At 34.6% G+C, this 24,656-nt stretch overlaps 1 protein-coding gene across 5 annotated transcripts in view; it reads right to left on the bottom strand.

The window, feature by feature from the left end:
- Nucleotides 1-24,656, bottom strand: part of MMP16 (matrix metallopeptidase 16) — a 298,247-nt gene that overhangs the window by 64,860 nt on the left and 208,731 nt on the right. For all 5 annotated transcript variants that reach the window (XM_047726509.1, XM_047726510.1, XM_047726506.1 and 2 more), the window contains 2 exons: nucleotides 21,030-21,191; nucleotides 18,847-19,058 (listed from right to left, as the gene is read on the bottom strand). In XM_047726509.1, coding sequence (XP_047582465.1) covers nucleotides 18,847-19,058; nucleotides 21,030-21,191 — 374 coding nt within the window. The remainder of the gene's footprint in view (nucleotides 1-18,846; nucleotides 19,059-21,029; nucleotides 21,192-24,656) is intronic.

The following is a 24,656-nucleotide window of genomic DNA, read 5'->3' as shown; positions in this document are numbered from 1 at the left end:
CACCAGTAATACCTACTTTTTTCCCCAGAAGATCCTTTCAGATTTTTCCTCTTCAATCAGATTCTGTCACTGCTTTTTCTTACTAGTCAGAAATGGTGGAAATTAAAACTGTGAATGCAAAACATATCCAGGGAACAGAGACTAATGCTTTTCAAATTTAATAGCTTTTTGTATATTGTTCTGGTTTAGTTCTCCCCTATGTAGAGTATTGCACCATTACCTCCAAAGTCAAGGAGAGAGAACTAGACTTCAGCCTTCGCCACAGGAAAAACAAATGAGAAGGTGCGCTGGCAGCAACATGACTAATTCATTATAAATATATTGTGTTTAAGATGTGCTTTTAACCAATAAAGTGTAAATTAAGATATGTTTCATTTTTTTTCTAAAGATTTTATTTATTTGACAGAGAGAGACACAGCGAGAGAGGGAACACAAGTAGTGAGAGTGGGAGAGGGAGAAGCAGGGCCCCCCCACTAGGCAGATGCTCAAAAGACTCAGCCAACCAGGTGCCCCTAAATGTTTCATTTTTACCTCTTCTAATACTCCAAAGGTGTGGCTTAAGAATTTTAAAGAATTAATTAACTTGTATGGTCCAAAACACTGATCATTTATTTATTTATTTATTTTAAAGATTTTATTTATTTATTTGACAGAGAGAGAGAGAGCTCACAAGTAGGCGGAGAGGCAGGCAGAGAGAGAGGAGGAAGCAGGCTCCCCGCCGAGCAGAGAGCCCGATACGGGGCTATATCCCAGGACCCTGGGATCACGACCTGAGCCAAAGGCAGAGGCTTTAACCCACTGAGCCACCCAGGTGCCCCTGATCATTTAAAATTAATTTTCTAGACCTGTTTTGTCAATATGGTAGCCATTAGCCACATGGTACTATTTATATTCAAATTAACTTAAATATAATTTTTAAAAAATCAGTTCCTCAAGTGCACTAGTTACATTTGAAGTACCTAATAGCCACATGTAACTAGTGGCTACCATTCTGGACATCATATATACATAAAACATTTTCATCACTGCGGCAAGTTTTATTAAACAGTGCTGCTTTAGTTCCTGATGAATGTTATAATTTTTTCCCACATCCTGATTTGTTTTAAAGCTCCTGTATTGCTAATAAAATAAATTCCTAAGTGCAGTAGTGGTCCAAGATCATGTGAAAATGTTGACTGAGATAATCCTAAGGCACTAGTGTTTCTAGAGCCAGACTGTAGCAGGAACACTGTAACTATTGATCAGGAACTTGGAATGTTTCTACAGCTCTGCTGGGCCAGTCCCTTGAAATGCTAATTATGGTATCATAGGTGGAGGCACCATAGCTAAACTTTCAGAAACAAAAACGTAACGTTATTTAGCTGTGAGTCTAACAGGAACGTTATTTCCTCATATCTTTACATGGCTGGTTAATTTTGCTGTTTAAACCTGCACTAAAATGTCGCCTCTTCAGAGGATCCTGCTTGACCATCTAAACTGCAGTAGCCCCATCCCCCTGTTTCAGTCCTAACTACTATAATATTGCTCTGTCTCATTTTCACCATTGCATTTATTGATTCCTTCCATACTTGTGTATATTTATTTGATTCTGACTGTCCCTCCTCCACTCAAATAAAGCTTGTTGCAGGAGAAGGATTTTGTGATGTTCACTGCAAATCCCAGATCCTAGAAGGCTGCCAGGCAAAGGTAGGAGCCTTATAAATATTTATCACACAGATCAATGAATGCATTGGACAAGAGATGGAGATTAAAGTTATTCATGGTGAAAATGTGATTTTGTAAAATATAAAGGTATTTTTTCCAAATAAAAAAATACATTTACTCTTTTCTCCCATTTGATCTTTATTATTAATCTCCAAACTTTATATTTGAAATGTGGTAACTTCAGAGTTATATTTATATAAATAATTTACCTTTATGAAAGTTAAATAAGAAGTTGGCTTATAATCGATGAGACTGGCCATCTGGAACAATAACACACTCAAGACATGGAGGGTATCTCTTGGGGAAACTGGGGAGGCAAATCTATTGAAAAATGACAAGGGTATATAAGTCTCAGATCCTCACTATTCTAAAGAAATCCTCTGTTAAGTAGAAATTTTGTTTTTTTTTAATTTTTTTTCTTGCAAGATTTTATTTAAATTCAAGTTAGTTAACATTATAAGTGGAAGTTTTAAAAATGGGTGATTTTGACTGTACATTGTCTAGAAAAGAGGGTACAAGTAGGCATATTTTGGTGAGGGGATTCATTACTAGGGAGTATATATCTGGAAAACTTAATTGATGTAACCATGTACAATTTCAGCTATGTGCTAGCAGTAACTCTGGGAGTATCAAGCTATCAAAAAATGATGACTCCAAGGACACTGTGAGGATTGTCCAGCTGCTTCAGAAACAGCCTTCTGATTATTCTATGGCTTATACTGAAAAATTTTCTTAAGCATAAATAATTCATTTTTTGTGATAATTATAATTATTACTATATATTGATAAGTTGTCATTTTAGCTCATGCATCAGCCAGTCTTTTGTGACTTTAATTTGTTAACTGAATTCTTTAGAGCCTGAACCACTGAGGCAGACTGCCCATAAACCCAAGGACTATACCTTGAAACACAGTGACTTTCTCCACTGAATAACAGTTGGTCTCCATCCCAGACATTTTTAGCATCTCAAAGTACAATGCAATTCTGATTTACACTCCCTTAATTTTCTTTTATATCCAGATTTTGGTTGTTCTTTGCGTATTTTACAAATGAAATTTAATGTACGAGTTTTTAAAAATTTAAAAAATAACACAAATAATTGTTGATATTTTAAAATAACCCCAAAATGGCATTTTTCAAGAAAAGACATCATTTTACTTCTTACCTGGATAGGCAGATTACAAATGCTTAAGCTTTATGCCTTGTTTCAGGAATGTCTGGGTTACAGCTGAACATAAAATGCAACCTTTAACAGTGTTTTTTCCCTTTTATTTTCATGTATATATTAGCAATTTCAGTGATGCTATGTATGTTTCATGTCTGAAATGCGTAATTAAAGACCTTTAAGAAAACAATCTGTATACGCCGTATCAGTCTCTGCCCAAAACTCACACTGAATTCTCACTTTAATATGAAGTACCATAACATTTATTTAGCATAAGGCGGGTCTATCTTGGGCCTAGACCAGAATGGAATATGTTACTGGAAATAACAGAAAGAACTCTTTATTTCATGAACAACATAACCACATACTGTGGGTTTTTGGGGCAGCATGATGGTATATTTTAATGTAGGATAATTATATTCATTTATTTTCTCCAAACATGCTTTAACTCTAAAATAACTATTCTACATTACTTTCCCTTATATAACCCAACAAAATCCTTGCAAATAACAAACACATGAAAGATAACCATAGGATTCTATTTACAAATATTATTACTACCAAAATAATTTATTGAGATTATTTTTATGCTATTATTAATTTGTAGATTAATTTCTAAAAAAATTATAATTATCTGAAATTCTTGATAGCAATTAGAAGAGTAAAAAAGAGTAATAGATAATGGGATTATTAACTATTTTTTAAGTTTACATTGTTTTCAATGCCAAGTAAGAGGGGTTACTGCTTTATTTTCAAAAGTTTTTATTGACCAAAATGTAAAACATGAGGTAACCAAAAGAAAAAAAAAAAAGGTACTTTTTTCCCTCTTGCTATGTTCTGATTATTCTTTAGTTTAAGGACCCAGGGTTCAAAATATCTCTTTATTTCTATAATTTATAAAATATGTATGTCACTGCAATACACAGCTCTCAAGGAAATGAAAGAGGTAGATATTGACCAACAACACATCCCAAATGAAGTTATGTCTTTCTTTCCCTCATCCAACACTTCAAAAATGCAATTTTAAACTGAAAGGTCAGCAATAGGAAAGTTTGTCCATTTTCTTTCCAGGTCTCATGGAAAACTGTTAGTCCCTTGTACTGGAGTGGCAGTTAATAGGTTTTACTTGGTGTGCTCTGCAAAGCCTCTCTGTGTGCCAACATGAAAAAACCTTTAAAGGAATGTCAGCAGCTTCAGAAACTGCTTGTCAAAAGGTTTTCAGTTTTCTTTCTTTGGCCTTCGTAACCACTTTCAAAGGCTTATTTCATTGCTGTAGTTTCCATATTATTAATGCATATAGCTTGCAACGGTAATTCAGGGTGGGCCACATGGTTACAAAATTATAGAGAGGGTTGATTAGGTACAAAAATAAAAGGCAGAGCTTCACAGATTTTACAGTACATTAATATTTTACTACTGGCAATGGTTAGTGGTATAGCGGAAAAGAAGGCAACAATTTGCTGAAAGTTATTTTAAAACTATTAATTTTGCCTTGAAAATTGCCTTAAATTTTTTGCAAGTTTATTGTAATTATTACAATTACAGACAGACTGAAATGTCCAAAGGTTTTTTTTCTTTTTTTTTTTTTTTTCTTTTGCCACTGAAGACAAAGCCAAATAGCATAGTAAGGAGTACAGACAAGTTCTGGTATTGATTCTGGACTCTGGCTTTGGTCTTCTGTATATCAGGGTAATTCACTTATCTCTGTGACCTAGGATCATAGGGATATATAACATCAACACCTTATAGAATGGAATTTTTGAGTTTCTCTCAGTTTAGACATAAAATTGTAGGGGAAATGGGGATTGTCAACAAGCGTTCAGGTCTGCTAAAACTTAATGAAAATTGATAGGAGTGACGATCCTATTTACAAATATTTAAAAGATGAGCAACAAAAACCCCTCTTGATGAATTAGTGAGTATTGTTTGTATGATGATTTTCTGCTTTCATGAAATATAACTCAAAACTGAGTATAGACCTTAAATATGAATCTAGGCCTAATTATCAAATGATTCTATGAAAACGTAAGGGTGTCTCTGAAAGTGTCTTCTTGAATAACATGGTCAAGTTATTAGCTGACCATTCAAAAGACTTTTCAAGTAACTGATTATCTAGAATTCATTCATTTAATAATGACTTATTTTTCACCTCCAAAGGCTAGGTGATTTGCTAGACATTGGGACTAGAGCAGTAAATAAGAGAGTGGTATAAAACAGCCAATTATAACTTGCTAAACTTATTACTGTACACAACTTCTTACTACTTGTACCTCATAAGGTTTCCAAAGAGATAATGTTATTCCTGAAATATCATTAAAGGAAAAAATAGTCAAAATGACATTTATGACATTATTGTACAGTACTCATTGTTTATGTCTATAATCTCTTATTCACAAATGTAAAATTCAGACAGCTTGAAAAAAGAAAGGTGTTTCTTGATTTTGGAACAATTTAATTGGCAGAGAGCCTGATGTAAACGGACATGAGACTTTTTAGAGACTCTTAACTCTGGTTTATTGGGACAACTTGGAAGTTTCAGTGAAGAACTAGTGAATCCGATTATGGGTTGTTTCCCTGGATCCCATAGGGATATTAAGGAAGAGATGTTTAATACACTGTATCACTAATTAAAAAAACTGTAAAAATCTCCTGTTTGGCCACAACGTATTAAAATGAATCAGTACTTCAATTGTCTTTATTTCAAATTCAAATGCCAATGACATTTTGATCAAAATTGAGAATTTTATTTCCTGCTTTCTTGTTTCTTTAAAGGATCACTGCTTTTGCTTTTTGCCTTTGGGTGTTTTTAAAAATAAACAAGATAAATAGAATTAGTTCAAAAAACAAGGAAATTAAGTTCCTGGGTCTTTCATCTGAGGCCTTAGGTATAGAATTTACTGCTAGACTAAGTGTTATTCCAGAGATAGCCCCTGTTAAGAAGATTGATTAGAAGCCTTCCCAGCAGGCAATGCGAAGGCTGAGAGACTTCATTAAATATTCAACTCTCACTTGAAAGTCACACCCTCCTATTCCAAGTACCATCTAAATGTGGAGCTGTGTGAGTGTATATGTATCAATTTTTTTTTAAATTCCCAGATTCATTCGTCATTAGAAACATGAGAAAATATCTTAGTAATTATAAGTTCTAACACTGAAAACACTGAAAGTGATCATATTTATTAGGTTCAGTAGAGCAATCTTTTTTTTTTTTTTAAAGATTTTATTTATTTATTTGACAGAGAGAGATCACAAGCAGGCAGAGAGGCAGGCAGAGAGAGAGGAGGAAGCAGGCTCCTGCTGAGCAGAGAGCCCGATGCGGGGCTCGATCCCAGGACCCTGAGATCATGACCCGAGCCGAAGGCAGCGGCTTAACCCACTGAGCCACCCAGGAGCCCCTCAGTAGAGCAATCTTAACCTCAGTCTTTGAAATTTGAGCATATGGCCTCAGCAGTGACAGTTTCAGTGTGAGGGACATTACTGAGGCAAACTCTACCTTCCTAATATTGGTTCCTATTCTACCTCCACACATACCCAGAATATGCCCCCTTCATACTGCATTGTTTTAAATATTTGAGGTCACCTGCCATGGCCTTTTAGGAATCTCTATTGGAAAATCAGTTATTTTAACTTTTCCTATGAACTGTTTTTTTTCCCCTGTGAATTAACTTTTAATATGAGTTTTGATATACCAAATTGGGGAAAATGTTTAATGATTTTAGGTTAAAATTTTTACTATTTGAAAGAAAAAAAAAACTTATGCTTAAGTTAAATCAGAATATGATCTGTATGTATCCTTAGTAAATAAGTTGCCAAGGATTATTTCTATGTATAATTCATGCTACTCAAACATTCTATTCAAACTATGGGAATAGCTGGGACATGTCTTGGGACATGAGAACACCCCATCTTTCCAATCTGAAAATGAAAACCAATCATAGGGAAATTTACATATAAGTTTTGCTAAAGAATTACAAAGCTATGTTCAGATTCAAGAAGGTATTCTAGTAGAAAAGATGATACATTATAAGCTATTTATTTTTCAGAACATGAATATAAACTGAAGAATGTGGAGCTGTCACTGAGATGAAGAAATTTTGGGGATTTGGAAAATATCATATTGCTAGAATTAACCAAACTGAAGTTAAGAGCTTATAGTCCTCAGATTTCCAAGACCTCCTAAGACTTCTGACCCCAACTACAAGAAGGTAAGTTCCAACTATAAAGTTAGATAGAGGGAAGACTCTGCACTGAACCACTTTTATTTCTCACACCAACTACAAGTTCAGGGGTTCCAAAAACATTCTAAGATTTGAAGACTCAAAACAAACAAACAAACAAACAAACAAACAAACAAAAAAAACCCCCACCAAAACCAAAAAACCCCCAAATCACTGGAAACGATTATACTTTAAGGTTTTAGTTCTTACAGGGAAAGAATGCAGATCAAAAATCAACCAAAGTGGGGCGCCTGGGTGGCTCAGTGGGTTAAAGCCTCTGCCTCCGGCTCAGGTCATGATCCCAGGGTCCTGGGATCCAGCATCCAGCTCTGCTCAGCGGGGAGCCTGCTTCCTCCTCTCTATCTCTGCCTGCCTCTCTGCCTACCTGTGATCTCTGTCAAATAAATAAATAAAATCTTAAAAAAAAAAAAAATCAACCAAAGGAAGAGATTTGTAGAGTAGCATCTGAGAAGCTTCCATTAGGGGTGCATTACCATGCTGGTATCAGTGTATGACAATATCCATGGGCTACTGCCAAACAGGGAAGGGCACCTGAGCTTCGTTCGGTGTCTTGAGTTTTATCAGTCGTTAATTTTGCAGGCACGTCTGATTGACTGGCTGTCCACATGACTGGATTCAGTATCTAGGTCAATGGATACCACATAACCCCAAACCCCTACCCACCTTAAATCACATGTTTTTCCCTAAACAAAGACACCGCTATCAGGTATGACAGGGAATAGCTCCACAAAGCCCATGGCAAAAGGCCAGACCTCCTTTTGGCCTACGCAAGTATTTAATTCAAGGCTCAAGGACAGATTTACAAATTTAAAAAAATAAAAACAAAACCCTGAAACCAAACACTTAGTTGGAAATTCTTAACATTCATTCATTGACTTTTAAGAAAAGGAAAGCAAAGTAGAAAACAGTTTTAGTGCCCAGTATCAACATGACCCAGCTCTAAGTTTGATGTGAAAGTAAATCCAAGTGCAGTGTTATGAAAATCAATTTATCTATATAAAAAACAAAACCAAAATAAGTGAATAAGTTTATAAATTTGTAAAGAAAATTACAGGTAAACTTATGAAAAATTTTAGATGTTGATAGAATTATATGACCATTATTTTGCTCTCATTCCATGAATAATAAATACATGTGTTCTTTAGGATGAACTGTTTACATTAATCACCATAATTATAGCAAAATAAGTGATCTGTTATTAAAATATCAATTTTTTCTTCAAAATGCTGTAAAATAAGGGATATATTCAAAATTAATTATTTTCACAAAATCTAACTTATGTAATGCTTCACAAGAGCCAAGGTATATACATATTCGAAGAAGAATATAAGAATCAGTTTATTCACTATGGAAAGACAGAAGTCTTTAGGTGAAAGCCAAAGAAGATGAGGAAAATGGGTGGTTATTTAGTTAAAACTTTACTTCCCAACCTTGATTTTAATTTGTCATACTTTTCAGGTTTCATATCATTCCTGATAACTGTTACTTTGGTAACTGCACTCTTTAGAAACCTAGTTTTTAAAACCCCTATAGCTTCCAATATAACATATATTGACTTCGTGAACTTTAAAACTGTAGAAGTGACATATTGGGTGTTATACATTAAAAAAATTCTAAAATTTGTGCCAATCGTGACAACGTCTTTCATTAGTGCAGCTCTTTTAAACATTCAAACACATTTCACATATCTTATCTCATTGTGAAATGGATTATCTAGCTATTACTGCCTTATTTGATATCTCAGAAATATATAGTCCAAAAAGGAAATGCTCATCATGTTAACAATATTCTGGCACCAGAACCCATGCCTCCTGACTTTTAGTCTAAATTTCTTTTCAACAGAATATATAGTTTTTCTTACATGAAATAGGGGATAGCTCATTGTTAGTTTAAGTACCTCTTTCTCAGAAAAGCCTTCACTGATATTATTGATCAGGTTTTAAAAACTAAAACAAAACAAATATTTATATGTATTTATTGCACCATGTACTTTCTTTTCTTTGAAGTTACTAGAGGTATAATTTTACTTGTCTTCTGATTCTGTGATTAATGTCTGTTTCCCACAATGAGTAGTAAGCGCTTTAAGCAAGTAGCACTTGGGCAGTCACAAGATTATAATCTTAGAGAAGAAACTCAGGCTTAATTGTGGAATCCTGGTCATATAAGTATCCAAAGCCTGGGTTTTACATTTTTACTTTAACCTAGTATATTTTCTTAAACACAACAGAGACTCCATACAGATTTTCAACTAAATTAATTAAATATGACTATGTGTCAGTAAATACTTCCCATATTTTCCTACATAAACTATTTCCTATATCATATATTTTTTTGCAAGGAAAAAAAATCTCCCAAAAATACCCAAGAGGGAAGTAGAGAAATTATCCTTATTACATGTACATTTAGTAAACTGTAATATTTTTTCAACAGTGTTCAGAATTCTCATCACAAAATTTATTTTTTATCCTCCTCAACAGAGAAACTAGGTTGATACACATGATAAAGATATTTTAACTCAATTATAGTATTACAGGACAAAGTTTTAGGAATAAACCAGAAGCTTCAGCATTTCTAATTCTGACAGTAACTTGGAAAATCCAAGTCTCTATTCCAAGGGACTTCAGGATTATGGAAGAGGACATTTATGTGTAAGTGGCCAGCTCTTATATCAGCTCCTTTGAGCTTCAGCTCAAGTATATAAATGGTCTTTGTTTGCATTTTAATGTTCTCACCAGTAACTGCTACAAATAATAGCACTTCACAAGTAGTGCAGCCAGTGAATGCAAAGACTCAGCAACTGTTCCAGGTGAGATGCAAAAGAGTAGTGCTTTCACAATTACCACCTTTAATTCTCCATAAAAATGCTTCCTGTCCTGACAGATTAAGAATATGATGCACCTCTCCTTGAGTGAAGTTTCAGGAATGAATATTTTTATAGAGAAAGGGAAACACTGTAACTTCCTTCTTATAGAAGTCTCAATATTTTCAATATTCTTGAAAGATCTGGTACTTTTTCCACCCAGTTCCTGGTAGGACATCTTGTTCTTTGGCCCTGAGTCCCTTCATAATTTCAGCTCCCTGTGACATTTAAAGGCAAGCTAGCTAGCTAGCTAGCTTGCATTTATTTATTTATTTATTTATTTATTTATTTATTTTTAGATTCAGTCCTGGCCCCCTGTTACTCTTTGTCCAGCCACCCATTCCTAGAGCAGCACTCTTAGAACTGCTCTTTTGTCTTGATCTTCAAATCCCTGTTTTGCTAGTTGTCTTCAATCCCACCTTTTAGGAATGGGGCTCAGTCTTGCTTTAAGTCGCACCTCTCCCGAGAGCCAGCATTTGCTCAGTGGTTCTCATTAGCTCTATTCCCTACGTTCTGTTCCTACCTAGTCACTCCTGGGTCAAGTCTGCTGGCCAGTTAACCTAGCCTGCAGAACCAAGCCTTGAGTTCTCAACAGGGCATATAAGACCCTTTATGAAGGAGTCTCACTTGTGTCTCTCCAGCCTTGTTTATAAATTTCCTTGCTTTGGTTTTTATAACAAACTTGATTAGCTTCCTACTGCACCAGACCCCTTCTTACCTCTGAGCTTAGCTAACTTTACATTGCTCTTACAGATCCAGATTAGATGCCCTCTCCCAGAAGTCCTTCCCAGTTTATGTGGCTTTCCATTGTGTCCTCACTGCACTCTGTGCCTTACTTATTAGCCTATTACAGCACATCGTGATGCGTTATGGTGACTGATATCTCCTCTGTTAGACTGTTACCTCCCTGAAGGAAAGAACTGAGTGTGACCTGGTGATCACGTCATTCCCAATGTCTAGCTATTCTTTGGTAGCCAGTCAAAAGCTAAGCACTCTGGCCAGAGTCTGCTAGAGATTCTTTCTCCCTCTCCCTCTCCCTCTGCCCCTCCCCCCGCTCACTCATGCGTGCCTTTCTCTATAAATACATAAATAAGTAAATAGGTAAATAAATACATAAATAAAATCTTAAAAAAAAAAGTCAGAGTGCTTATTTTTATTAAAAAATAAAAAAGAATGATTAAAAGAGTACCAGTAGTTAGTTTCTTAAGAGCAAGGATTGTTGTCATAGACTCCTCTTTAAGGTCAACCACAGAGCTTTTCACAACACTGACAGTGCTAGTAATAATAACAACAACATCATCAACAGCTATTAATAAGAGCAGTTGCTGAAATTACCTGAACAGCTGTTGTGTACCAGTCTCTGTGCTCAGTGCCTTGAACAGCCTACAGTTCATCAGTGTTTATTGAACTGACAAACATTGCTGTATGGCAGTCCTCATGGTATATAAATTAATAGTACTCTGGATTAACAGCCAAATAACACGTCCCTTTGCATGATTTTAAATTATTTCTATAGTGAACTGAAAAAATTCTCACCATGGTGCCTACAAAATGGCAAAACTGTAGATAAAATATTTAGTGAGCTTGATTCACTAGAGGCTAATCCTACTCAGGATTAAGGAATAATCCTCATCTAATTGGAGATCTTTGCTAGCCAGGTTAAATTATATTATTGAAAGTTGTTACTGCAATTTTGAACAAGGACATTTTTAGTCACAGTCCAAGGTAAAAGTCATTGAATACTTTAATAGCTTTTGCCTACTTGTATTTTTTGAAGATGATATGGCTTCACTGTCACTTAATGTGGTACTACTTTCACCATTACTGAGGTTCTCTTATGCCACTACATTTTGAGCTATTGAATGTATATATAATATCACTACACTACAGATTTTAAAAACCTACTCACAATTCCATCATTCTAAGATTTGTCTAACATAATTTTTCGATAATTTCCCTGTTTTGTCAATACATATTTCAAATAATGCAATTCATGATATGTAAAATTTTAAATTTTACTATTTTAGACTTGTGTATACATCAATATCATGTCCTATTGTTTCATACATTCTCCTTTTAGTTAACCTTTTAAATATTATATTTCTTTGGGATGATATACTATTTGCTATACCACTACCATATTACCAAATAATTTGGGTTGCTTGCCAAATTTTCTCCTACTGGCAAGAAAGCTGTGATGAATATCATTGCTTATTGTATTTTATTTTAAGATTATTTATTTATTTATTTATTTGACAGAGAGAGAGATCACAAATAGAGACACAGAGAGCTGAAGGCGGAGGCTTAACACACTGAGCCACCCAGGTGCCCTGAATATCATTGCTTATTTTAGATTTACTTTATTATTTCAGGATAAATTACCATGCAGGGGATTACTAATCTGGAACCTATGCACACTTTCCTTTTTACTGTAAGATATACTAATGCTGTAGTTAAACTACATTTGCTACTGATACAAATTACAACTTCTTTAAAATAGTCATTTAAATAAACATAATATAATGCTCTGAAACTTTAAAGTCTCATGAGAAGCATGTAAAGAAAAATGAACAAAATAGCCAAGAACCTCCCCCATCAAAGTTAAATGCAGAGAAGATAGAGTTAGAAGTAAAAACATTGTTCATTTAAAAAAAAAAAAGATTTATTTATTTTTTATTTGAGACAGAGAAAGAGAGAGTTTTGGGGAAGGGCAGAGAGAGAGACAGAATCTCAAGCAGACGACCCACTGAGTGTGGAGCCTGACATGGGGCTCGATCCCAAAACCCTGAGATCATGACCTGACACCAAGAATCTGATGCTTAACTGACTGAGCCACGCTTATGCACCAAAATATCGTTCATTTAATAAATATGTATTGAATACTGCCAATAGGACAAGTACCGATAATTACGTTTAATCCTAAGAGTACTTTCTTATATCAGGAAAGATATTTTTCAATTATATAGTCAAAGTGCTTATTAGAAAAGCTATATTTCACTTTTGACTGTGGTTCAGGACATCTTTCTTAACACCACTAATAGTCCCCTACCCCACCATCACCAGCACTGATTTTCGAGGAACTTTTGAGGTAGACTGTCACATAATTTGCAAATAATGATTGCTTTGGCCTCTATTTTATATCTTTCTACATGTTTTATATATTTCCACATGCAAATGATAAACAGATGATTCAAGAAATTCTGAAGAGCTGGCTGAAGAGCTGTTTAAATAACTTCACATACTCCACAAAGCACAATGATAATCACAATATTGTTAACTGAAAGTTTTAAAAGGGAATGGAAAAAATAAAGTCTCATTTTTGCTTTACAGAAATATAAGAGGTTGGGGTGCCTGTGTGGCTCAGTGGGTTAAAGCCTCTGCCTTCAGCTCAGGTCGTGATCTCGGGGTCCTGGGATCGAGCCCCACATCGGGCTCTCTGCTTGGTGGGGAGCCTGCTTCCCTTCCTCTCTCTCTGCCTGCCTCTCTGCCTACTTGTGATCTCTCTCTGTCAAATAAATAAATAAAATCTTTAAAAATATATATATATACATGAGGTCAAAAGTGGCACAGTCACAAATACCAAATATAAAAGAAAAAAATTGGAGAAGTGCTATTTTTAAAACTTTTAAAATAAGGGAAAATCTACTTTGTATGTACAGTATAAATCTTGTAATAAACCGCTTATTAATCTTGCATTAAGGTAAAAGTGCTATGAACAATAAATTGTGAATGTGAGCACTTTCTTTGTAAAAATCTCAGTATAAAGCTATAGATTATGACAAAAATGGAATAAAATTATTTTGATATTGAAAAGACTTAGATTACTCATTATTGTAGAATAAAAAGATTGATATTGCTTGGAGTGAGGGTTTTTCAAATTAGCTCACAATTAATATACTTTCAGAAAGCACTTTTGCATGACTATATGGAATTTGTCTATTCATATTATAAGTTTATATCAAACTGTACATGATAAAACATAGTTTAGTCTCCCATATATGCACTGGAAGCAAAGATATATATGTATTTTTTTCACTTTTTTCCATTGAAATATAGTTGACACACAATGTTATATTAGTTTCAGGTGAGCAACATAGTGATTTTTTTAGTATTTTATTTAAATTCCAGTTAGTTAACATACAGTGTAAAATTAGTCTCATGTGTAGAATTTAGTAATTCAGCACTTACATACAACACCTGGTGCTCTTCATAAGTGCCCTTCTTAATTTCCATCACCTATTTAACCTATCCCCCGCATCCACTTCCCCTCTGCTAACCATCAGTTTGTTCTCTGTAGTTAAGAGTCTTATTCATGGGTGTCCTCTCTTTTCTCCCCCTCATGTTCATTTGTTTTGTTTCTTAAATTCCCCATATAAGTGAAATCATATGGTATTTGTCTTTCTCTGACTGGCTTATTTTGCTTAGGATAGTACTGTCTAGCTCCATCCACTGTTGCAAAAAGATTTCATTCTTTTTTATGGCTGAGTAATATTCCATATATCATATATACCATATTTTCTTTTTTTTTAAGATTTTATTTATTTGACAGACAGAGATCACACACAGGCAGAGAGGCAAGCAGAGAAAGAGGGGGGAAGCAGGCTCCCTGCTGAACAGAGAGCCTGATGCAAGGCTCGATCCCAGGACCCTGGGATCATGACCTGAGCTGAAGGCAGAGGTTTTAACCCACTGAGCCACCCAGGCGCCCCTATACCGTATTTTATTTATCCATCTGTCAGCTGATGGACACTTGGGCTGTTTCTATAATTTGGCTATTGTTGATAATGCTGCTATGAACACTGGGGTCTGTGTATCCCTTCAAATTAGTATTTTTGCATCTTCCGGTAAATGCCTGGTAATGCAATTGCTGGATCGTAGGGTAATTCTATTTTTAACATTTTGAGGAACCTCTATGCTGTTTTCCAGTGTGGCTGCACCATTTGCATTTATGCTGTCCTCACCACAAATGTAGCTACCATCTGTCACCATACAATGCTAATACAATACCATTGACTCCATTTCCTATGTTGTACTTTCATCCTTGTGACTTATTCATTCTGTAATAGGACATCTGTACCTCCCACTCCCCTTCACTCATTTTGCCCATTCCCCTACCCCCTCCTCTCTGTCAAACACGCATTTGTTCTCTGTTTTTATGGGTCTATTTGTAAGCATATATTAAATGTTCTATTTCATATTATTAATAAAAATAGTTTTATTGAATCCAAAACTAGTATCCAAAATATATGCTTAAACTGAAGTTACCTAAAAATAAGGTGACTAGTGAGAAGATTGGAAACATAGATGACTGTGAATCCATTCTTCTGAATACTTAGACACTTGCCCCAACAGTCAGGAAATATCAGTAAAGAATTTAAATATTTCAAGAAGTAAATCTTAGGCCATAGAGACTACAAATATTTTGAAAATCAATTAATATTGACATTAAAATTCAATATTACACATAATTCCAGTTGTTTCCTAAAGTGTTTACTTACCTAAAATATTTGAAAGTCTGTGATTTTGTACTACAAGGAAATTTAATTAATACTCTGCTTTTAGTGTCTTGGCGATTGTTCCCTTTGGTCTAATGTGAATCTAGCCCCAATTACAACATACTATTAATATCAGTTAATACTTTCTGGCAGTACAGAATCAAACTATGACTCAGGGTAATTTTAGATTACCCCCTGTTGTGTAATTTCTCTAAGTATTTCTTTTTAAAATACTTTTTGGATTCTCTGACAACCAAATACATATATATTTTTAAGATTAAATTATTTGAGAAAGAACGAGAGTGCATGAATGGGGGGATGCACAGAGGGAGAAAATCTTCAAACAGTCTCCCCGCTGAGCACAGAGCATGACCCAGACCAGCTTGATCCCAGGACCTATGAGATTATGACCTGAGCTGAAACAGTCAGATGCTTCACTGACTGAGCCACCCATGCACCCCCATGTGACAACAGAATATGTTAAATTATTTCATTGAAAAAGGTGATAGGAACAACAACAATGATCACAAACCATTCCATTCTTTTCCCTTAAAAATATAAATTACAGCCATTTTTTGTGATCTTTACTCACCTAAAAGTTATTTTTTAAAAATAATTTCAAACAACATGGGAATTTGAGTTAATGAATATAATGAGCAATTCCAAATGCCAAGTCTGTCTTGGGACAAAAAAAGCTACCATTTCTGGAGCTTACTATATACCTATGATGGAATTTGTTAGCCATTATACAGATAAGGCAAATAAGCTCAGAGATATATATATATTTTTGGATTTTATTAATTTATTTATTTTTAAAATTTTATTTATTTGTTATTATTATTTTTTATAAACATATAATGTATTTTTATCCCCAGGGGTACAGGTCTGTGAATCTCCAGGTTTATTTCACAGCACTCACCATAGCACAGACCCTCCCCAATGTCCATAACCCCACCCCCCTCTCCAGATCTCATCCCCCCAGCAACCCTCAGTTTGTTTTGTGAAGCTCAGAGATATTTTTAAGAATATTTATTGTCTGCTACATTCATGGCATGGCACAATCCACCAGTAAATACAGGAGTAGTTCCAGTCCTTGTCTGGAGCCTATGACAAATAGGATCTGACTCCAAGTCTATCTCTAATGTCTAAAAGTTTGAGCATTATCCCATGCTGACGGAAACAAGGAAATAAACATATGAAACAAGAATGAATGACATCATTAGGTTAAGAATTTTTCTCTAAAAATTCAGCATAAGCTTTTTCTCAGTCAAGGTTTCTTGAACTATTCAACTGGACTTCAGTACTTTCTTTTCATGTCCATGTTGTACCTTTTACTACTACATCTTGAAAGTACTTAAGTTCATGTGTGTCTTCACTCCTGGAATATGAGCTCCATAAAGACAGGGGTGCTACCTTCTGTTCATACATCCCCAGTGCCTAGTAAACTACCCTTGGCATTATACGAAAGAGGAGATGAGTATGAAAATTATCAAGTAAGGTGATACAAAATCCATCAAGTAAGTGGAGATTAAAAAGAATGTAATGCCTATCAGAAGATATTCTCAACAGTAATTATTATTAGAAAGATGGCAAGGACCAGTGGAAAAAAACTAAATTCAGTTAGAGTTTAGGAACTCTGTCCTATAGAGTTTTGATTAAGGAATCCAAGGTAACATTAGGGTTAGAGAAGCAGACCTTACTCATATTTTTCATATACCTATTTTGATATTAATAATAGTGGCTACTATATTCTACTTGAGAGCTGGTCTATGTGCTTTTTATTCATTCCTGATTCCAGGAACCAGTGATCACAAGACGTCATTTTGTCAATCCAGAACACTCCCAGTGTGCAGAGCAGAAAAGCTGGTGAAAATGATTATTACACTCGAAGATACCAGTCTTTCCTGAGATTGGCCATCTAGTTAGACAGATAGGAAGGATGGAAAGGATATACCCAGAGTCCATTTCACATCACATTCTCAGATAAATTTATCACTTTGTTGATATGACTATGATATCAGGGTATAAAGCCGGGATGTTGGAATTTGGCCAAAACGGAGAAAACAAAATCCTTCAAAAGTCATTTGTTGTATTGTAGAATAAACAAATGACTGCATTTTGTTTTCATTTCAACTATTTGCTGTAGGCTGAGCCACAATGAGTTGCTATATATAAAGAGAGAGAGAGAGAGATTTTATTTTTACTGCTTGAATCTAAATTTATTTATCTACTTAAATTGAATGGGAGATATCTAATTAAGCATTGCAGAGCATTTATAGAATTTAAAAATGTATTCATGTGTTTGAACAAAAGCATCGATTTTTCCTGGAAAGTATGATGCTCTTGTGCATATTATATCAAATCCCAATCTTGTTTTCCAATAAAGGAAATAGAGTACTTTGTCTATTAAAAATTATATGAAATCTATATTTTTCAAGTATAGCCTCTGGTAGATAGGAAATTCTGTATAAGTAGGACAATATTTCATTATTTATTGATTCACATCTACCCAAAAGGAGAGTACATTATTTTCTTTTTAAATGGGTGGTATTGGTAAAATGTGGTTATTTTAATATGCTAATGCCAACATAAAACTTATATTTTTTTCACCAGTTCTTCAGATCAGTTTACAATATTGAGGAGGAAAATATCTTTCTCTATTACACCATATTCACTTTTCAACATTACATTAAACTTACTTTGTAAGTTCATTATGTAACTTATTTAATACCCTGCTTGTTTGTGTTGTCTGAGAACCTAATGGCATTAAAAGGCACACTTAGCAAAATGTAATACTAGTTTTACTTGTGACCTTTTTAAAAAATAATATAAATCAGGTATATAAATCCTGACTGAAGAAAACAATGACATATACTTGTAAAATCAAAATGATGGTTTCATATTAGCTCAAATTTCTATCAGTAGACCCCAAACAAAATGATCACTACTACTTCTAAAAAACAATGCTTTAACTGTCAAGTGGAATCATAGGGATCTCATAAAGATGAGCAAATCAAAGATAGAATAGTGCTAGCGCGCCTGGAAGTGGCTAAGCTCCCAAGTAAATCATCCCTATTAGTTCCTATTCATGATTTCAATTATGCTTTTTTATCTGTTCGTAACATGCAGCATTTTCTTACCCTCACATTTCTAGGCATTTTAGCTTCTGCTGACATAAATGCATTCCTCAAATAGAATGTTACAGCAATCTTCTGCTAGACATTTAAGCCCATTTGTGCGTTTATTTTTTAAGATGCTTTTTTGAAACTTCTAACTGTGAGAGGTCTGGGAAGGTGGTGTGAGAATGAATGAGAACTTGTTTTCTAAAGCGACACCGTAGACACTTGATCTACCGTTAAAAAAAAAAAAATCACAGCCTCCTACCTTGAAAACAAACATCTCCCGGCGAAGAATAGCTAGAGTGTTAAAGTTCCCATCGCAGATGTTGGGTTTGGCTCCAGGATAGGAAGGTCTGCCAGTGGGAGGCCGAGGAGGTTTGGGCCTGTCATTCTTGCGTGGGTCGGCTGGAGGAACGGAGCGGTGTGGGGGCACTGTCGGTAGAGGTCTTGTCGGTGGAGGAATCTTGTCAGGTGGACCTTTGAAAATATGAGGAAAGCACTTGGCTCACTTAATACTAGAACAGTGCTGGACAGTCTGCTGCTGAAGACAATCATTCACGAGGGTAGGGCACAGACTAAGTGAGCTAAGAAGTCTTTAAGCTTGTATGTTTTCTGAAAAAAACAAACCATCGTACCCTACAAACCACTTCCAAATCTTAGAAAGTCCTTATCATGCTAAGTTCTGAATCCAAGTCACTGAACTTTCTTTGTTAATTTTTAATGACATTTTTTATAGCTTCGCAAGAGTCCTTATTGGAAGAGCTGCTTTCAAATCTTTTTTGGAAGTAGGTGGTGTATAAATAATACATAAATGAAGATGAATACTGGAACCATGCATGTAAGCTCCACCAAAGTTAATCCTAGATTTTCACAGACAATGATTCTATGCAAATAGTTTTAAAAGATAAACATTTATGGATCAAAGTTTATTCTACCCTGTGTCTCCAACTGTATTTATAACCTTTTCCTGACTTTCATTATTTTCTTCTAATGACATGTTTTGACAAATTGCTAGATGAGTATTTCATTTGAATACTGAATCTAAAATACCTATTGATTAAAATGCCACTAGTAAAATATTAATGTGAAGAAGTATTTCTAAAAAGAGGTTTCTAAATTAAGCCAAAGTTTACACATATAATTTGGTACAGATGTAAAGCATCATTCCTCAAGGGATTTGTGTTTTTAAAAAGAAATAGAGAGCTGTTCACACTTAATATTTAGATATGGAAAGAATATTCTTTTGCAGACCTTCAGTCTAGACTACTAATTCATGAGGTCATGAGAAAGAGCCTTCCTAACCTCAGTTAACCACTTAGGAGGAATTCCTGATGGTACAAATTAGCCTATAGGCTAGCGCGTTTGACCCATGTGCTACTTAGTTTTGACTCTGAGACATTTCCCTTTTCTCAGTATCTCCCAAATAAAGAGAAGCACAAAAGTTGACATTTTTTTTCCTCCAAATCCTATTTTAACCCTGAGAGAACGGTTACCACTGAGATATTGAAATTGAAAAACTAATGAATGCAAAACAAATTAGTGAACTTAAACTATGCTATTTAAAAATGCAAATGACACCTTCTGGATACTGGATATTAACATACAGATAACACACATCTGCTTTTGTATTGTAAAATGAAAGCATCATTTCATTAATTTAGTAAAGCATACTCTCTATATGTAAATTACAAATGTCAGGTTCTTAACAATTATGTGTGAAATGAATGTCCTTATAAAGGTCAATGGTTCTTTTGAGGAAGTTAGGATTATAGTAAATATGTAGAATAGTCTTTTTCCCTTTGGTCTTCATTTGTATTCACTGACTGAACCCCATAAATAAAAATGATCTTAGTATATTAGAAATTTATTTTGAATTATGTGTAAGTAAACTTTGCCATTTGTTAACTTCCACTCCCATGTTTGTTAACTTTCACTGAGTCAATAATTACATGCTTTTGAGGTCATTTTATTACAGCCATTACACAAGAGTATTCTCTGCAACCTCGAAAAAGATTGATCTACTATTTAACAATAAGTACCATAAACTGAGGGTATATCTGTCAGTTTTTATCACAATCTCAGTATCTTTTAAGAAAATCTTATATTTCTCACTGTTTTTATTAGTTATATTCATTTATTACATTTTTAACCTGAATTGTAAATATTAAAGTTTATCAGATCTTTGCTATAATTGCAGGTTTCAATTAAATTCAATAAGAAAAATCTGTCAGTGTGTAGATTTACTATAATCTGTATATTAAGATATTTGGACCATTGCCAACAAAACTTGATTGATATAAGACTTCTGCCAATAGGCCAGACTATTTTTTTCTTATTTTGGTATTTGTCTCTCTCATATACTTAGAGCATCCATCTCAAAGAAGAAAGCACCGCAGGAATTCTGGACTTCACTCTAGGGTTAACCAAAGAGAAACAGTGGAAACCTACCATAAATTTTCTGGATGCCTTGCAAATCATCATTAGGTAGTTTGAAGTTGTCAGTTTCCATGTACTGGTAAAATGGGGCCATGATGGCAGTGGGGTCATTGGAATGCTCCAATCCCAGAGCATGTCCCAGTTCGTGAACTGCTACAAGAAATAAGTCATTTCCTGTGAAAATGAGAAGAAAAGATGCTATTGTAACTAATACCCAAGTACAGAATTGGAAAGGACAATTTGGTGTTATCAAAATTTCACCCAAGAAAAATAGGAGGAACTCTTTATTTCAAAGATCAGTCTGATTTTATCATTGGAGTTTCCTACTGGCAAAATCCAATACGCTATTTTTGAAAAGGCTGGGTGGGAGGGGGGAGGTGATGTTAATGTAGTCACAGAAATTTAGAAACTGAATGGAAGAACAAAGACTAAAAGTTTCAGAAAGAGTAGCAGCATCAGAGATTGCTATTACTACTGTTGAAATATCCTTCCAATTGGAAAGCATGTAATATACTTTCAAATATCTTTACATTGCACATAATGCTAACAATAAGTCTGTAAAAAATACAGGGTGGATACAATCCCTACTTTTACACAGGTGAGTAAATTAAGGCATAGAGATAATATGTCTTGTCAAGAACAACAAATCTTTGCATTTACAGAGGTGTGACTAGAACTCAAGTTTATTTTAACTTTTCATATTAGCCTAGAATATAGGAATACAGAAATATAAAATAAAAGTTATAGGCTGGCAGTCATAATAACTAGGATTCTAGTCTTGGCTTTGTGAATACCAATTCTAATCAATTCATACGCAATCTGAACAAAGTATATTTATTTAGAGTGGCTGTTTCTCATGGGAAAAAAAAAAAATCTCTCCCACCTGTGGTAAACTTGCACAGTGAAATTTATTTAGTGCAGACTCTCAGAGAAACTTTGTGCAGTCACAGCCCTACCGATGACCCCTACATATTGCCCCCTTCTGGATCATCATAATTAAATTCATGAGCAAAAGAGCCAGTCCTGCATGTATATTTGTTTATTCTAAAAATTTAGTTAAACTATGTGAGCACCCAACAGTTGGGACTATTATATTTTTAAGGGATATGTTCCTAAGTGGAAAGTTTAAAACGATTGAACATAAAATGTAAAGTTTTGCATAGATGAATTGCAAATGATTCCAATGAACTTCTTGAGTGTCATTTTTACGAAAACTCTCTTCCAAACATTTTTATAATGCACTGTGATAATTCCCTTCAGAGTTTTGTTTGTTTGTTTACACAAAAGCCAAGTACATAACAAACATTTCTTTCTTACTCTGGAGTAGTCTTCCATAGAAAAATGGATGAAACCGTGGAGCTGATTCATCACATGACCTTAGCATACTGAAAATGAGCCATTCAAATCACTTCAGGGGCCTCCCTGACTCTCAAAGAAAAACTGATTAAATGCTGGTGTGAAACAAATTGGAAGGGTTTAAAAAAAATGGAAGTTAACATTTCCAGTCTCAAAGAGCTATCTTCTCCTCTTATAAAATTACTTAAATGTGCAAATCAAGACACAGAAAGAAAAATAGTATGTATTAGGTTTAATTAAAAAATATTAACTAGACTTATTAAAAGTTTGCTAACTTTGCTCTGGACATTTAGAACATTTTACCTGCATTTTCTCATTTAATTCTTACAATTATCCTTGAATCAGTTACTATTATTATGTCCATTTTTAAAATGAGAAGACAAGACTTGGAGACATTAAATGCAATTTGCAAATTTATGTAGCAAGGTGCAGATGAAATTCAAACTTCTCTATCTGATTAGAGATCCTTTGAATTGCTACAGTAAATCACACAGCTACTAAAGCATTAGCATGCACAACAGACTAGATAATGTAGCCATGCGAAAACAATCTCATTCATTCACTCATCCATTCATTCCACTACTTTTACTGCATGCCTACTCTGAGTTAGGCATTGATCTAGGCTTTGGCAATATAGTAGTGAATAAAACATACAAAAAATCTCTGCCCTTATAGCATTTACATTTTAAAGGGTATTGGAAAAAAATCAAGATAGAAAAGTAGAAAATACAGAATATTACACAGTGATAAACTGAGGGTTTTAGAGGGGAGGGGGTAGGGGGATTGGTGAGCCTAGTGGCAGGTATTTTGGAGGGCACGTATTGCATGGAGCACTGGATATGGTACATAAACAATGAATTTTGTAACACAGAAAAAGTAAAATAAAAAAAATGATAAGGAGAAATAGTAAGGCAGAGAAAAGATTAAGTGAGAGACAAAAACATGTATAGAATTTTAAATAATGGTTTGGGCTTCTAGTCTGACTGTGGTGGGAATTTTAAGTTTTTGAGTAGAGGAGGGACATAATCTGACTTACACTTCAAACAAGACCACTCTTGTGATTGCTCTCGAGAATCAAGTATAGTGGACACAGGAAGCAGCATGATTCAATCTCTGAAGTGAGTGCAATAATTCAGGCAAAAATGCTGGTCACCTGGACCAAAGTGGAAGTAATGGAGGTAGACAGAAGCGTAACATTCTTGATATTTTTTGAAAGAAGAATCACAGGGTTTCTTAAAGGACAAGATGCAAGGTGCGAGCAAAGAAAAACATCAAAGACAGCACAACATTTTCTGGCCCTATACCTAGAAGAATGAAATTACCATTCACTGAGATGGAGAAAAACATAGGATGAAAGAGTTTTTGTTGCTTTTTGCATTGGTAGGGGTGAGAGGTAGGTAACAAAATCAGGAGTTACTTTTTTGAGTGTTAAGTTCTGAATGCTTTAATTTGCTTAATGAAACAGGAAGATTCATCAACTGGGAGAGTAATAGAAAGGAAAAAGAGAGAAGAATGTATGAAATATTTGAATAGGTCAGTTGTAAGGAGTGGACTAGGGAAATATCCTGTAATTGTCAGGCAATATTCATGACCATGAATTTAAAGTGAGGTTGGGTTCATTATGCACTGTCTACCTTCTTCAGCCTTATTTGGCAGTGTGCATGCAGATATCAAAGTGGCAGTACTGATTTCACCAGACTTTTGGTATCTTTAGGTAACCATGAAAAGCAGAGGAAAAGACAAAGGAGCTCTGGATATATGTAAGGGACTGATTTTTGACTTTGCCATGGTATTTGTGTCATGTAAGGAAGGACTAGCATGGGATGACGAAGGACTGTGACAAGCTAAGATGATAATATAATTTAAGATGACCCTTAAATTCTGAAGTGGTCAAAGGTTTTTTTGTTTTTGTTTTTGTGTTTTTAGTCACAGTATTAGCAGGAATGAGTTAGAAAAATATTCAGTGATAGTCACAGTAGATATCTGAAATTGAGATTTGTAAGAGCAATGTCAAGGGTATACCCATGGAAGTGAGTCTCTGAGTTGGGATGGAATATGAAATTAGAGAGGAGATTCAATATCTAAGAGCCCAGAACATGGCAAAATTATCTACATCAACACTGAGATCAGAGAGAATTAAAACAAGGATAGTGTTGAGAGTAGGATTGAACTAGGAGATAAAATCATCAAAGAATAATGAAAATGACTTGAGAATTAGTGGATGATAATAGCAAGGAGAGACAGTGGATGGAACAGTTTGACAAAATCACAGTCAAAACTTTA

Source organism: Lutra lutra, chromosome 4 (genome assembly GCF_902655055.1).
Source record: "Lutra lutra chromosome 4, mLutLut1.2, whole genome shotgun sequence".
In the NCBI taxonomy this organism is placed as follows: domain Eukaryota; kingdom Metazoa; phylum Chordata; class Mammalia; order Carnivora; family Mustelidae; genus Lutra; species Lutra lutra.
The sequence above is the reverse complement of the archived record's forward strand: the minus strand, read 5'-3'. Positions and strand labels throughout refer to the sequence as shown.